Below are 15,092 nucleotides of genomic sequence, written 5' to 3' on the forward strand. Positions count from 1 at the left end.
TTGCACCCACTGGCAGGATACATTTTTGGTGCAATTCCACGAGCCTTGTTGAATTTTCTTCTGATCCGCGTGTCCGCGTGAAGTCGTAGGGTCAAATTAAGCAAGCTCTTCTTGTTTACACCCATCTTCACCACGAGCTTCCCTCGATCAACAAAGTAGAAGGCAAAGGCGCTGCTCCAGTCAATGAAGCTTGCATCGAGGTGTCTTTTCTAATGTTTTTGGGGAGTAAGACAAGCTGTAGCAGAATCACGTTGTCTTCTTCTGTAGAACAACATCATTGAAGCGCTGTTTGTGTAAACTGGACACCCTGTGCGCTTTTGGTCCATTCCACAGCAGCAGCTAACACAGTTCTGCAAACATCCAGCCTTAGGGTGCACACCCACTGTTAATCACAAGTTACTAGGGTTTGACTTGAGACTCCTTCAATATACCAGCTTTTTAATGGGCATTTCCAACCTGAAGGACTGGCACCCAAGCAGAGGGTGCTTTTAGGCCTCGCCTACAGATCACTTTTAGTTGTTTATTGTGAGGACCTATTGCTGACAATACCAGGACCTGCCACTGCTTTTAATTGATTGGCTTTCCTTCCTCTTCTCGTGTTTGTCCCTCCCCTCGGGTCTAGCTACTTTACCCTGATTTTGATTGGATGACTCGTATCCTTCTATTTGCCCACATGCAGAGAACTACTTTTTCTTTTGTTTTTACCACTCCATGGGAGTGCGTTTGTTTTTGTGCTCTCTCCCCGTGTTCTGCTTACCCTTTACATCTTCGCCTCCAGTACTCTCGGTTGCCCTCTCATCTCATCCGTTGTTCTCCCCTCACCGTTCTGTTCAATGTTTTAATTTTTGTTGTCATTTAATTCCTCCCATCTAGTTGCTCCTTTCTTCCCTTGCTCTAGATTGTCTCCACCACTCAGTAGCATTTATGTTTAACTTCATCACGTGCTACCCTACCCAATCAAAGAGTTTGATTTTTTTTGTATCGTTTTTTTTTTTTTTTAAAGGTCTGGCTACTGCAGTTTGCTGCAAGGCTACCCCCTTCTCAAACGGCCCTTTCACATACATTTTTGTTTTCAACTAATCAATCCACTAAGTCTGTGCACAGACCAACAGCACTGCTCCCTGCCTTTCACAGCTCCGGGAGAACAGGACCAGAGTTCGTTCACTAGGGGCATAATTGATGATGACTGAGGATACATGTCCATGTTTACTGTAGGAAGCTGGCTCTGTATATACTATACCAAAGTGAGGTATGGTGTGCACAGAGTCTAGTGGAACCCCAAAGGTAGGCGGAGGTAAAGTTAGATCGCACCTCACTCTCTATTTGTGGTAGCTTGGTCGAGCAGTAAGGCAGTATCAGAGGACAGTGTTAAGCATTTGTTGTACACACTCAATCAGCAAATGATATCACACACTCAAAGACTGAACTTCAGACCAGTTGGTTTTGTATAAAATATTCTTTTAGTTATTTTATTTCCTACAACCAAGCAAGCCTGGCACAGGTAAGTGATATATACTTTGCAGTAATAATACAGTTTTGAATTGCAGTTGTATATATACTTTGGTTTAGTTACAGTAGAATTACTGGTAATGCAGTACTTTGAAATATTGGACATGTTCTTTGTATTGGCTTTTCAATAGGATGTCAAGTAAACTACTTTACACATTACTTTTCTTACACAGTGTAGTATACCTAGATACTGAAATATAAAGCAAAATAGACAGTTAGGGAAAGCAACAGCTGCACTACCCTCCTATACACAGGGTGTAGATGATTTGTAAGATTCAGGTTGCCCACCTCTTTGGTCCACTGTCCTGAGACCATACACATTTAACACAAAAGATCATAAACAGAGAGGCAACATTTCAAACTGTAAGAATTATATATAACGTTTTGGAGTCCAAGTTTTTCACATATAGAGAGTAGGTTCTTTTATTATTGCAGATTGAACAGCAGCGAGAAAACAGCCAACGCGTTTCGCCCGACAGCGGGCTTCCTCAGGGCAAAGTAATCCAATCTGGTATAAAATCTTTAGATTGCCACAATCCCGACTTAGATTGCTTAGCACTTAAACACCAGTTCTCCTCAAGTATCCAGATTTGTAAAAACAGGAGTAAAAGGAATTCTTCGGTTAATCCCAAGTTTGAGGAAAACGTTTCTATAAGAAACTGTGACATATATAAGTCCAACAATTCACGATTAGGGATCCAAAGGTAAAACAGTCACACAAATTTACTGCGATTGGTGAAATTTTCTGAACATGAACTATAATTTGGTAAACAGCGCCATGAAACGCCGCGGGTCGGAGAAAAGATCGCCTCTATCCACGGCACGCAATGTTTTTAAAACTCCCGCAAGCCAGGGGATTAATAAGCCGTGGTCACATTTGAGGCAGTCTTTTATAATGTCTTGTGTTAAAGTTGCTGAGTTATTCCTCCAGATCCTAATCCAGAATAGAGCTGGTCTAGTTCTAATAAAGTCACAAACATAGGGGAGGTTCAGTTCTTTGTGACAAATGAATTCAGAGGATGAGATTGGGGCGCCCAGTATTTTCCTGCAAAAACGACTCTCTTCGCGCTGAATTCCGGGACTTTTCCCCAATCCCCAAACCTCAGCCCCGTAAGTAGCTACAGGAATGCACTGTAATCTAAAAAAAATTAAAATAGCTCTAATGGCGCCTATTTTCTTTGGCCGTGAAAGACTCAATATAGAATTGGTGGCTTTCGAGAACTTGCCCATGGCGTGGGCAGAATGCCCACTCCATGAGCCGTTCGCAGCGAAAACCAACCCTAGATATGGAAATGAGGTTACAGATTCTAATTTGTCTGACCCTATATGTATAGTATTGAGCTTTCGTTTCCCAGGCCCACATGGCATAATAAAAGATTTTTTAAAATGTACACGCAGATCTAGGGCCTCCATGTGTTGAACGAAAGTTTCAACAAGCAAACGGAGGGCATTTGGAGTGCGGCCCATAAGGACCGCATCATCTGCGTATAATAGAACTGGGAGTGCGTGCCCCTGGATAATTGGGACGTCTTTAGTCACTTGTTTCAGTGCTTTAGCTAGGCCATTAATATAAATAATAAACAGCAGGGGTGCTAAAACGCACCCCTGTCTGACCCCCCTGCCTATTTTTATGGCTCCGGATACTTCACCACCCATCCCAATCCTGACTTGTGCCTTAAGATCGGTATGAAGGTAAGCCAGGAAGTTTACAAGGGCCTCATCCAGTCCATAATTAAGAAGCATAGTCCACAGTTTGGATCTATTGACTAAATCAAAAGCGGATGAAAGATCCATGAATGCAAGGTAAATGGGGGACGATCGAGCAACGTTATACTTATCAATTATCAACTTTAGGTTCAAACATTGCTCCACCGTACCCACCTTGCTCCTGAATCCCATCTGGCACGGGTCCAATAGATCACACTCCGTCAATGAACATCAGCAATTCAGAAAAAAGTAGGGGCAACCATGCAGAAAGAGGGAACTTTCTCAAATTTACCCATAACTGTTTCAGTGCCTCCAACCTCAGTCAACTCCTGTATCTATGAAGGGACAGCAAGAAGCCTGGACATGGTCTTGGCTTCCTGTTTGTGGTGCCTTGGATTTTAAGAGCAAGTGAGTGGGCCAATCCAGGTGCTTGATGCTTTGGTTTCTGGTGAAGGCGTACCATTGTGGAGTTAATCAAGCACCTATCATCCATTAGTGCCCAGGTGACTGGTTGAGTGCTCACTATTACATCTTGTGCAAGCCGCAGCACACGTGTGGTGTTCTACTTCTGATCTCTAAGATTTGTCATGCTGAGCAGGTGCATGTGCTAAAGAGACAGGAAATAACTGAGAGTATTTTATCAGTTGTGTGACAACATTCGTAGCGCGCCACCATCCCAAGTGCATACAGGTCATTGCTTCAGTGTTTTCTTCCCACAATGTTTGGTTGTCCAGCTTGGCTAACTTAGTAACGCTGAGCAGGATATGCATGTGATTTAAACATGGAAAGTCAGATCAGTCAACGTGACCTGTCCGTCAAGTTGTGTTCCTCATAGCAGGGTCCATAGGGCACCCCAGGTTGAGGGACCTGCTGGTTTGGTGTCCAGCAGTTGTGGTTAAAAAGTGAAGTGGGCCTACTGAGCTGGCTGTTATCATGTCTTCTTGTCGGGGGACTTATTTGCACCACTGCTATTTCTTTCTCAGAGCCTAAGGTGCCCCGACCTGATTCGGAGGAGGAGGAGGAGGCGGCAGCGACGGCGGCGGTGAGAACACCTAGAGAAGATGCAGATGCTGACCAAGAAGAGCAGAAGCCCTCCAAGAAATCACCCATTTCCCTTGGGAAGAAGATGGGAATCTTTGCAGGCTTCAATCCATCGGCTCTTAAGGTGATGTGAGCTCCTTGTGTGTTTGTAGAGTTATGCCAGCACCAGAGGTGGAAGGCACACCTCCAGAGAAGTGCTCGTTTTTTCTGCCCTCTGTTTTTCCCTCTTCTGCTCTGTTTTGCCTTCTTCGCCTCTGTTTTGCCTTTTCTGCTTGTTTTTCTGCCCTCTGTTTTGTATTTTCTGCTCGTTTTTCTGCCCCCGTTTTGCCTTGTCTGTTTTTCTGCCCCTGTTTTGCCTTTTCTGTTTTTCTGCCCCTGTTTTGCTTTTTTTGTTTTTCTGCCCCTGTTTTGCCTTTTCTGTTTTTCTGCCCCTGTTTTGCCTTTCCTGCTCGTTTTTTCAGCCTCGGTTTTGCCTTTCCTGCTTGTTTTTCTGCCCTCGGTTTTGCCTTTCCTGCTTGTTTTTCTGCCCTCGGTTTTGCCTTTCCTGCTCGTTTTTCTGCCCCTGTTTTGCCTTTCCTGCTTGTTTTTCTGCCCTCGGTTTTGCCTTTCCTGCTTGTTTTTCTGCCCCTGTTTTGCCTTTCCTGCTTGTTTTTCTGCCCTCGGTTTTGCCTTTCCTGCTTGTTTTTCTGCCCCTGTTTTGCCTTTCCTGCTCGTTTTTCTGCCCCTGTTTTGCCTTTCCTGCTCGTTTTTCTGCCCTCGGTTTTGCCTTTCCTGCTCGTTTTTCTGCCCTCAGTTTTGCCTTTTCTGCTTGTTTTTCTGCCCTCGGTTTTGTATTTTCTGCTTGTTTTTCTGCCCCTGTTTTGCCTTTTCTGTTTTTCAGCCTCTGTTTTGCCTTTCCTGCTTGTTTTTCTGCCCTCGGTTTTGCCTTTCCTGCTTGTTTTTCTGCCCTCGGTTTTGCCTTTCCTGCTTGTTTTTCTGCCCTCGGTTTTGCCTTTCCTGCTTGTTTTTCTGCCCTCGGTTTTGCCTTTCCTGCTCGTTTTTCTGCCCCCGTTTTGCCTTGTCTGTTTTTCTGCCCCTGTTTTGCCTTTTCTGTTTTTCAGCCTCTGTTTTGCCTTTCCTGTTGTTTTTCTGCCCTCGGTTTTGCCTTTCCTGCTTGTTTTTCTGCCCTCGGTTTTGCCTTTCCTGCTCGTTTTTTCAGCCTCTGTTTTGCCTTTCCTGCTCGTTTTTCCGCCCTCGGTTTTGCCTTTCTGCTCGTTTTTCTGCCCTCGGTTTTGCCTTTCCTGCTTGTTTTTCTGCCCTCGGTTTTGCCTTTCCTGCTTGTTTTTCTGCCCTCGGTTTTGCCTTTCCTGCTCGTTTTTCTGCCCCTGTTTTGCCTTTCCTGCTTGTTTTTCTGCCCTCGGTTTTGCCTTTTCTGCTTGTTTTTCTGCCCTCTGTTTTGCCTTTCCTGCCTTTCCTGCTTGTTTTTCTGCCCTCGGTTTTGCCTTTCCTGCTCGTTTTTCTGCCCCTGTTTTGCCTTTCCTGCTTGTTTTTCTGCCCTCGGTTTTGCCTTTTCTGCTTGTTTTTCTGCCCTCTGTTTTGCCTTTCCTGCTTGTTTTTCTGCCCTCGGTTTTGCCTTTCCTGCTTGTTTTTCTGCCCTCGGTTTTGCCTTTCCTGCTCGTTTTTCTGCCCTCGGTTTTGCCTTTCCTGCTTGTTTTTCTGCCTTCGGTTTTGTATTTTCTGCTCGTTTTTCTGCCCCCGTTTTGCCTTGTCTGTTTTTCTGCCCCTGTTTTGCCTTTTCTGTTTTTCAGCCTCTGTTTTGCCTTTCCTGCTCGTTTTTCTGCCCTCGGTTTTGCCTTTCCTGCTTGTTTTTCTGCCCTCGGTTTTGTATTTTCTGCTCGTTTTTCTGCCCCCGTTTTGCCTTGTCTGTTTTTCTGCCCCTGTTTTGCCTTTTCTGTTTTTCAGCCTCTGTTTTGCCTTTCCTGCTTGTTTTTCTGCCCTCGGTTTTGCCTTTCCTGCTTGTTTTTCTGCCCTCGGTTTTGCCTTTTCTGCTTGTTTTTCTGCCCTCGGTTTTGCCTTTCCTGCTTGTTTTTCTGCCCTCGGTTTTGCCTTTCCTGCTCGTTTTTTCAGCCTCGGTTTTGCCTTTCCTGCTCGTTTTTCCGCCCTCGGTTTTGCCTTTCTGCTCGTTTTTCAGCCTCTGTTTTGCCTTTCCTGCTTGTTTTTCTGCCCTCGGTTTTGCCTTTCCTGCTTGTTTTTCTGCCCTCGGTATTGCCTTTCCTGCTTGTTTTTCTGCCCTCGGTTTTGCCTTTCCTGCTCGTTTTCTGCCCTCGGTTTTGCCTTTCCTGATCGTTTTTCTGCCCTCGGTTTTGCCTTTTCTGCTTGTTTTTCTGCCCTCGGCTTTGTTTTTTCTGCTCGTTTTTCTGCCCCCGCGTAGCTATGCGCTTTATAAATCCGCATAAGAGAAGTCGCAGTCTCAAGAAAGGCAAGGGGCAGTCTCCTTTGAGCCCAACTAGGAGCAGTCTAATAATGGCTGAGGGCAGCTTTCAAGAAAAGGCTCAGCATAGTGCGTCGGCTCTGGGGAGCTGTAGGAAACCTCTTCCTGCCCACACATACCTTACAGAGTGCCCTTACCGTACGTCAGTGCACACACACTCCCTCTGCAGCAGCCCCTACGCTTAGAAACACAAACATCACAATGAATTGCTCAAGCGCAGACCTATGCTGGGGGACTGGCGGGAAATGAAGCCCCTTCGATCATTCAACCCTGGAGAGAGAGCAGTCCGGATCCTGTGATCTGTGCAGGGGGGACGTTCGAGATATTGAGAGCGTCCTAGACGGCTGCCCCAGTAAAGCTGTGTTGGAAGCTAGGAATCGTTTTATAAAACCTATGGGGTTTAAATAGAATGTATCCAGAATCAATGACTTGATTGCCTTTGTAAGGTCACCTCCTAATGAATTTGTGTGCAATATCGCTGTATACATTTTTTAAAGCGTTTTTATCTTTGCATTAACAGAAGGAATATATTAAACCAGTGATTTATTTTTATTTTTTGGGTAGTAATTATGAATGTTTTATATTGTTGATCTCTTATGAGTCTGAACCAATTTGAATTTGAATTCATTCATGTGAGTGTAAACCCTGCCTTCAGACTGGCATCGGTCTCGGCGAGACGGGCACGAAGGCGTCTGTGGGTGTGCACACAGACTATAAGCGCTTAGTGGTCATTTGGGTATTGCATGTGCATATTACCATCTAGGTCTCCTGTTCAGCAGTTCAGCATTTCAGGTTCTGATGTTGGTGTACTGTGCAGCGGTTCACAATTCCTGTTTTTGGCGTTGGTGTACTGGTCAGCCGTTTGGGATTCAGGTGTGTGTTGTTGGTGTACTGTTCAGAATACTTTTTTCCCTTACAGGCAAAGCTGAAATCTCGGAAATCTGCAGAGGACGGGGAGCAACCGAAGTCTCCTCGACAGAAAGATAACTTTCAGCGCTCCAAGTCCTGCAAATTGCCAGCAGACTCGGGTAAACCGCTGGTGCTGCCACCGAAGCCCGAGAAACCCGCGGGGTAAGGGCACAGCTGTCTTTGCTTGCTGTGTCTGGTGTGTTAGTAGAATGGATGTGCTGTGTTTGGGCTCCGTGTAGCTGTGTTTTTAGGTCTCGCCTCGGCAGCGCCCATCTTTTTAATTGGCTCCTGTCCCTGTCCTTTTCTCAATTGTGGATTTTCATTGGTCAATAGGCTTTGTAGTCCCTCCTTAGTACCGCCTTTTCTCTTCTTGCAACCTCCCATGAGGACACACCCGTTACATGTGTTGCTCGGTGTGTTTTAATTACAGCCTCCGAGCACTATTTTCTTAAAGGGCTTTCGGACCCGCTGACCCGCTACAGTTGATTATTTTTTTTCATTTAACTAGGGCGGCACGCCTTCGCACTAGTAATGGCGGCCATGCTTTCATTTTGTTCCTTGCGAACGCTGACTGAGGCTGCATGCCTGTGTTTTTAAATGTATTTACTTCTTTTTTTCAATGGCAGCACCCTTGCGTTAGCTTGAAACATCTTAAGCAAAAAGGCGGGTGCCACGATTGCTTCAAAAGTACAGAAATAGAAAGTAATGTGCATTTGGTTTTATAATTCTTTACTTTTGAAGCAATACCGGCATCCACGCTTTAGCTTATGATGTTGACAGCTAAAGGGTAAGCAGTGTTTATGTAACCCTTGCAGGTTTTCAAAACACATAAATAAAAGGCATTATCATTTACAATGCCAATAGCTCAAACTCTTGCAAATGCGAGACCTATTGCATTGCAAATGCTTGTTATAGAGGTGCTGTGAATGGGCTCAGTGTAGGTCTGTTTCTATAGCGGTGCTTCTACCCGAAAGCCCTTCCCGCCCTATGCAACATAGGGGAACACACACACCTACTCCGTCTCCCGGAATTATTTTTATTGTATTCCATTCTTTGGCTGATAAATGGCTTTTGTATAAGGACAGAGGGCTGCGTGGGCTTGGCCGCAGCTCATGGTCCCCTGATGTTATGGGTGGCTTGAACTGCTGTGTTTTAGATTCTTTCCTGGTCTCTACGTTATCTAGAAGGTGCCGCATGATAAATAGTTGTATTAATATAGATTTAGAAAAATGCAATATTTTATAGTGATGTTTTCCCAGACTCTTCAGCCCAGTCAATGTGTTTGAGAAAGCTGGAGAAGAGGCAAGGCAAGGACCTTTATGAAGCAGGTGCTTAGACCGGAGTGACCCATAGAGGCCAGTCTCTACCCAGTGTGAGAGAAGGGAACCTGAAAGGCCGGGGTCTGCGCCCAGTGTGAGAGGAGATACACAGAGAGGCCAGGCTCTGCACCCAGTGTGAGAGGAGAGACCCAGAGAGGCCAGGCTCTGCGCCCAGTGTGAGAGGAGAGACCCAGAGAGGCCGGGCTCTGCACCCAGTGTGACAGGAGAGACCCTGAGAGGCCAGGCTCGGCACCCAGTGTGAGAGGATAGACCCAGAGAGGCCAGGCTCTGCTCCCAGTGTGACAGGAGAGACCCAGAGAGGCCAGGCTCTGCACCCAGTGTGAGAGGAGAGACCCAGGGAGGCCAGGCTCTGCAACCAGTGTGACAGCAGAGACCAAGAGAGGCCAGGCTCTGCGCCCAGCGTGAGAGGAGATACCCAGAGAGGCCAGGCTCTGCGCCCAGTGTGAGAGGAGAGACCAGGCTCTGCTCCCAGTGTGAGAGAAGGGAACCAGAGAGGCCAGGCTCTGCGCCCAGTGTGAGAAGAGAGACCCAGAGAGGCCAGGCTCTGCACCCAGTGTGAGAGGATAGACCCAGAGAGGCCAGGCTCTGCACCCAGTGTGAGAGAAGGGAACCAGAGAGGCCAGGCTCTGCTCCCAATGTGAGAGGAGAGACCCAGAGAGGCCAGACTCTGCGCCCAGTGTGAGAGAAGGGAACCAGAGAGGCCAGGCTCTGCACCCAGTGTGAGAGGAGAGACCCAGAGAGGCCAGGCTCTGCTCCCAGTGTGACAGGAGAGACCCAGAGAGGCCAGGCTCTGCACCCAGTGTGAGAGGAGAGACCCAGGGAGGCCAGGCTCTGCACCCAGTGTGACAGCAGAGACCAAGAGAGGCCAGGCTCTGCGCCCAGCGTGAGAGGAGATACCCAGAGAGGCCAGGCTCTGCGCCCAGTGTGAGAGGAGAGACCAGGCTCTGCTCCCAGTGTGAGAGAAGGGAACCAGAGAGGCCAGGCTCTGCACCCAGTGTGAGAAGAGAGACCCAGAGAGGCCAGGCTCTGCACCCAGTGTGAGAGGAGAGACCCAGAGAGGCCAGGCTCTGCACCCAGTGTGAGAGAAGGGAACCAGAGAGGCCAGGCTCTGCTCCCAGTGTGAGAGGAGAGACCCAGAGAGGCCAGACTCTGCGCCCAGTGTGAGAGAAGGGAACCAGAGAGGCCGGGCTCTGCACCCAGTGTGAGAGAAGGGAACCAGAGAGGCCAGGCTCTGCTCCCAGTGTGAGAGGAGAGACCCAGAGAGGCCAGACTCTGCGCCCAGTGTGACAGGACAGACCCAGAGAGGCCAGGCTCTGCGCTCAGTGTGAGAGGAGAGACCCAGAGAGGCCAGGCTCTACACCCAGTGTGAGAGGAGAGACCCAGAGAGGCCAGGCTCTGCACCAAGTGTGAGAGAAGGGAACCAGAAAGGCCAGGGTCTGCGCCCAGTGTGAGAGGAGAGACCCAGAGAGGCCGGGCTCTGCACCCAGTGTGAGAGAAGGGAACCAGAGAGGCCAGGCTCTGCTCCCAGTGTGAGAGGAGAGACCCAGAGAGGCCAGGCTCTGCGCCCAGTGTGACAGGACAGACCCAGAGAGGCCAGGCTCTGCGCTCAGTGTGAGAGGAGAGACCCAGAGAGGCCAGGCTCTACACCCAGTGTGAGAGGAGAGACCCAGAGAGGCCAGGCTCTGCACCAAGTGTGAGAGAAGGGAACCAGAAAGGCCAGGCTCTGCTCCCAGTGTGAGAGGAGAGACCCAGAGAGGCCAGACTCTGCGCCCAGTGTGAGAGAAGGGAACCAGAGAGGCCAGGCTCTGCTCCCAGTGTGAGAGGAGAGACCCAGAGAGCCAGGCTCTGCGCCCAGTGTGACAGGACAGACCCAGAGAGGCCAGGCTCTGCGCCCAGTGTGAGAGGAGAGACCCAGAGAGGCCAGGCTCTACACCCAGTGTGAGAGGAGAGACCCAGAGAGGCCAGGCTCTGCACCAAGTGTGAGAGAAGGGAACCAGAAAGGCCAGGGTCTGCGCCCAGTGTGAGAGGAGAGGCCCAGAGAGGCCAGGCTCTACACCCAGTGTGAGAGGAGAGACCCAGAGAGGCCAGGCTCTGCACCAAGTGTGAGAGAAGGGAACCAGAGAGGCCAGGCTCTGCACCCAGTGTGACAGCAGAGACCAAGAGAGGCCAGGCTCTGCGCCCAGCGTGAGAGGAGATACCCAGAGAGGCCAGGCTCTGCGCCCAGTGTGAGAGGAGAGACCAGGCTCTGCTCCCAGTGTGAGAGAAGGGAACCAGAGAGGCCAGGCTCTGCGCCCAGTGTGAGAAGAGAGACCCAGAGAGGCCAGGCTCTGTGCCCAGTGTGACAGCAGAGACCCAGAGAGGACAGGCTCTGCGCCCAGTGTGACAGCAGAGACCCAGAGAGGCCAGGCTCTGTGCCCAGTGTGACAGCAGAGACCCAGAGAGGACAGGCTCTGCGCCCAGTGTGAGAGGAGAGACCCAGAGGGGCCAGGCTCTGCTCCCAGTGTGAGAGAAGGGAACCAGAGAGGCCAGGCTCTGCTCCCAGTGTGAGAAGAGAGACCCAGAGAGGCCAGGCTCTGTGCCCAGTGTGACAGCAGAGACCCAGAGAGGACAGGCTCTGTGCCCAGTGTGAGAGGAGAGACCTAGAGAGGCCAGGCTCTGCTCCCAGTGTGAGAGGAGAGACCCAGAGAGGCCAGGCCTTGTATCCAGTGATACAGGAGAGACCCAGAGAGGCCAGGCTCTTCTCCCAGTGTGAGAGGAGAGACCCAGAGAGGCCAGGCTCTGCACCCAGTGTGAGAGAAGGGAACCAGAGAGGCCAGGCACTTCACCCAGTGTGACCGGAGAGACCCAGAGAGGCCAGACTCTGCACCCAGTGTGAGAGGAAAGACCCAGAGAGGCCAGGCTCTGCTCTCAGTGTGAGAGGAGAGACCCAGAGAGGCCAGGCTCTGCACCCAGTGTGAGAGAAGGGAACCAGAGAGGCCAGGCACTTCACCCAGTGTGACAGGACAGACCCAGAGAGGCCAGGCTCTGCTCTCAGTGTGACAGGACAGACCCAGAGAGGCCAGGCTCTGCACCCAGTGTGAGAGAAGGGAACCAGAGAGGCCAGGCACTTCACCCAGTGTGACCGGAGAGACCCAGAGAGGCCAGACTCTGCACCCAGTGCGAGAGGAAAGACCCAGAGAGGCCAGGCTCTGCTCTCAGTGTGAGAGGAGAGACCCAGAGAGGCCAGGCTCTGCACCCAGTGTGAGAGAAGGGAACCAGAGAGGCCAGGCACTTCACCCAGTGTGACAGGACAGACCCAGAGAGGCCAGGCTCTGCTCTCAGTGTGACAGGACAGACCCAGAGAGGCCAGGCTCTGCTCTCAGTGTGACAAGACAGACCCAGAGAGGCCAGGCTCTGCACCCAGTGTGAGAGAAGGGAACCAGAGAGGCCAGGCACTTCACCCAGTGTGACCGGAGAGACCCAGAGAGGCCAGACTCTGCACCCAGTGTGAGAGGAAAGACCCAGAGAGGCCAGGCTCTGCTCTCAGTGTGAGAGGAGAGACCCCGGGAGCCCAGGCTCTGCGCCCAGTGTGAGAGGAGAGACCCAGGGAGGCCAGGCTCTTTACCCAGTGTGACAGGACAGACCCAGAGAGGCCAGGCTCTGCTCTCAGTGTGACAGGACAGACCCAGAGAGGCCAGGCTCTGCTCTCAGTGTGACAGGACAGACCCATAGAGGCCAGGTTCTGCGCCCAGTGTGAGAGAAGGGAACCAGAGAGGCCAGGCTCTTCACCCAGTGTGACAGGAGAGACCAGGCTCTGCACCCAGTGTGAGAGAAGGGAACCAGAGAGGCCAGGCTCTTCACCCAGTGTGACAGAAGAGACCCAGAGAGGCCAGGCTCTGCACCCAGTGTGAGAGAAGGGAACCAGAGAGGCCAGGCACTTCACCCAGTGTGACCGGAGAGACCCAGAGAGGCCAGACTCTGCACCCAGTGTGAGAGGAAAGACCCAGAGAGGGTAGGCTCTGCTCTCAGTGTGAGAGGAGAGACCCAGGGAGGCCAGGCTCTGCACCCAGTGTGAGAGGAGAGACCCAGAGAGTCCAGGCTCTGCGCCCAGTGTGAGAGGAGAGACCCAGGGAGGCCAGGCTCTTCACCCAGTGTGACAGGACAGACCCAGAGAGGCCAGGCTCTGCTCTGTGTGACAGGACAGACCCATAGAGGCCAGGTTCTGCGCCCAGTGTGAGAGAAGGGAACCAGAGAGGCCAGGCTCTTCACCCAGTGTAAGAGGAAAGACCCAGAGAGGCCAGGCTCTGCACCCAGTGTGAGAGAAGGGAACCAGAGAGGCCAGACTCTGCACCCAGTGTGACCGGAGAGACCCAGAGAGGCCAGGCTCTGCTCTCAGTGTGAGAGGAGAGACCCAGGGAGGCCAGGCCCTGCACCCAGTGTGACAGGAGAGACCCAGAGAGGCCGGGCTCTGCACCCAGTGTGAGAGGAGAGACCCAGAGAGGCCAGACTCTGCGCCCAGTGTGAGAGGAGAGACCCAGGGAGGCCAGGCCCTGCACCCAGTGTGACAGGAGAGACCCAGAGAGGCCGGGCTCTGCACCCAGTGTGAGAGGAGAGACCCAGAGAGGCCAGACTCTGCTCCCAGTGTGACAGGAGAGACCCAGAGAGGCCCGGCTCTGCTCTCAGTGTGACAGGAGAGACCCAGAGAGGCCAGGTTCTGCGCCCAGTGTGAGAGGAGAGGCCAGGCTCTGCACCCAGTGTACCAGGAGAGACCCAGAGAGGCCAGGCTCTGCACCCCGTCAGTGTGTCAGTAGAGACCTTGAGCGGCCAGGCCATACATCTAGTGGCCCATAATTGTCCGGGAGGCCAACCTCTCCGGCCAGAGTAAATGCTGTTTGATAGTGTGGAGATAAAATCCCAGGTGCTCTGCTGCTTGTCATGTAGTGCCCCTCAGTGAGCTAGGGTGTCGTGAAGGGATCTCATGTATGTTGTGGTTTAGAAAGTGATGCAGCCAAACAGATGCTTCAGAAGCCTGGCATTGTGATTGTGCATCAGAGAGAGACTGTGTGGCCTTGTTGTACATCATTGAATAACATTTGAACTCTTGGTTTCTTTCGTAGGTCAGAAAGCAGTTCACCTCAGTGGTTAAATGCTTTAAAGCTAAAAAAGAAACCACAGAAATGAAAGGAAAGGTAAGAATCATAGCCATGTTGATAGCATCAAACCTGTTGATAAATACAAACTGCCAGATGGTCGACCATACCTTATAGATAACAAGAAACCTCTTCTAATGCAACCACTGCAATCTTTCTTACCATATCCCCCCACAAGTATATTTATACCTCAAATACAACCTTAATCATAGGTCTGCATAACCAATTGGAGAACCCACTCACATCACACCAAAGCCACATTAATAACTAGAACTCATGCTTACTGGAACCCTGGGTACATAACTATCACCCACTCCTACCGCACCACAAACTTAATGGCAAGTATGACCCATCCATAACTCAACTATAATGGGAACTATACCCCACCCTTCACTCATCCACAGCCCTGTCGGAGGCTTTACAGAGGTTAACGTAGATAATACCTTACTCCTTTTTGGGTTGTGTGGTCGGGCAGTCGGGCTTATCAAGAGGCTGTGTTAGGCATTTGTTATACACACTCAGGCAAGAAATGATTACACACACTCAAAGACTGAATCCAAGACCAATTGTTTTGTATAAAAATATTACTTTACTTTTATTTTAGAACCAAGAGAAACTCAGTTGCAGTTAAGTACCAGTTTTAAAATAGCAACACTTTTCAGGTGCAGTGGAAAGGTGTTTGCAAAGGCAGTAAACTACTTTCAAGAGATACTGAAAAGACTCTGTGGTGTCAAATCAACAGTAGCAGTAACTTAGCAAAGTAAAAGATGGACGCTTCGTGTAATACCAAGAGATGCAATGCAGTCCTATGGGAGGAAAAGTTATGTACATTTACAGGTAAGTATTCACTTAAACATCCAGTCTTTCGGCGTTAGGCCAACACTGGGCAAGGGTCAGATCAGGGTAGGGACTGCACCACCAGTGGCACTGGGGCGGTCGGGTGCAGTGGTCACTCGGCCCAATGTTAGTCAATGGAGATTAGGGGCA

General features: G+C 50.4%; 1 protein-coding gene across 2 annotated transcripts in view; it reads left to right on the top strand.

Moving 5' to 3' along the window:
* CNOT12 (CCR4-NOT transcription complex subunit 12) overlaps nt 1–15,092 on the top strand; it is a 422,228-nt gene that overhangs the window by 374,964 nt on the left and 32,172 nt on the right. For both annotated transcript variants that reach the window (XR_014981070.1, XM_085651437.1), the window contains exons 9-11: nt 4,200–4,381; nt 7,647–7,798; nt 14,073–14,144. Coding sequence is in view for 1 of the 2 variants with exons in the window: in XM_085651437.1 (XP_085507563.1) it covers nt 4,200–4,381; nt 7,647–7,798; nt 14,073–14,136 (398 nt within the window). In the remaining variant the exon portion in view is untranslated. The remainder of the gene's footprint in view (nt 1–4,199; nt 4,382–7,646; nt 7,799–14,072; nt 14,145–15,092) is intronic.

This window comes from Triturus cristatus, chromosome 4_1 (assembly GCF_964204655.1).
Source record: "Triturus cristatus chromosome 4_1, aTriCri1.1, whole genome shotgun sequence".
NCBI lineage: Eukaryota > Metazoa > Chordata > Amphibia > Caudata > Salamandridae > Triturus > Triturus cristatus.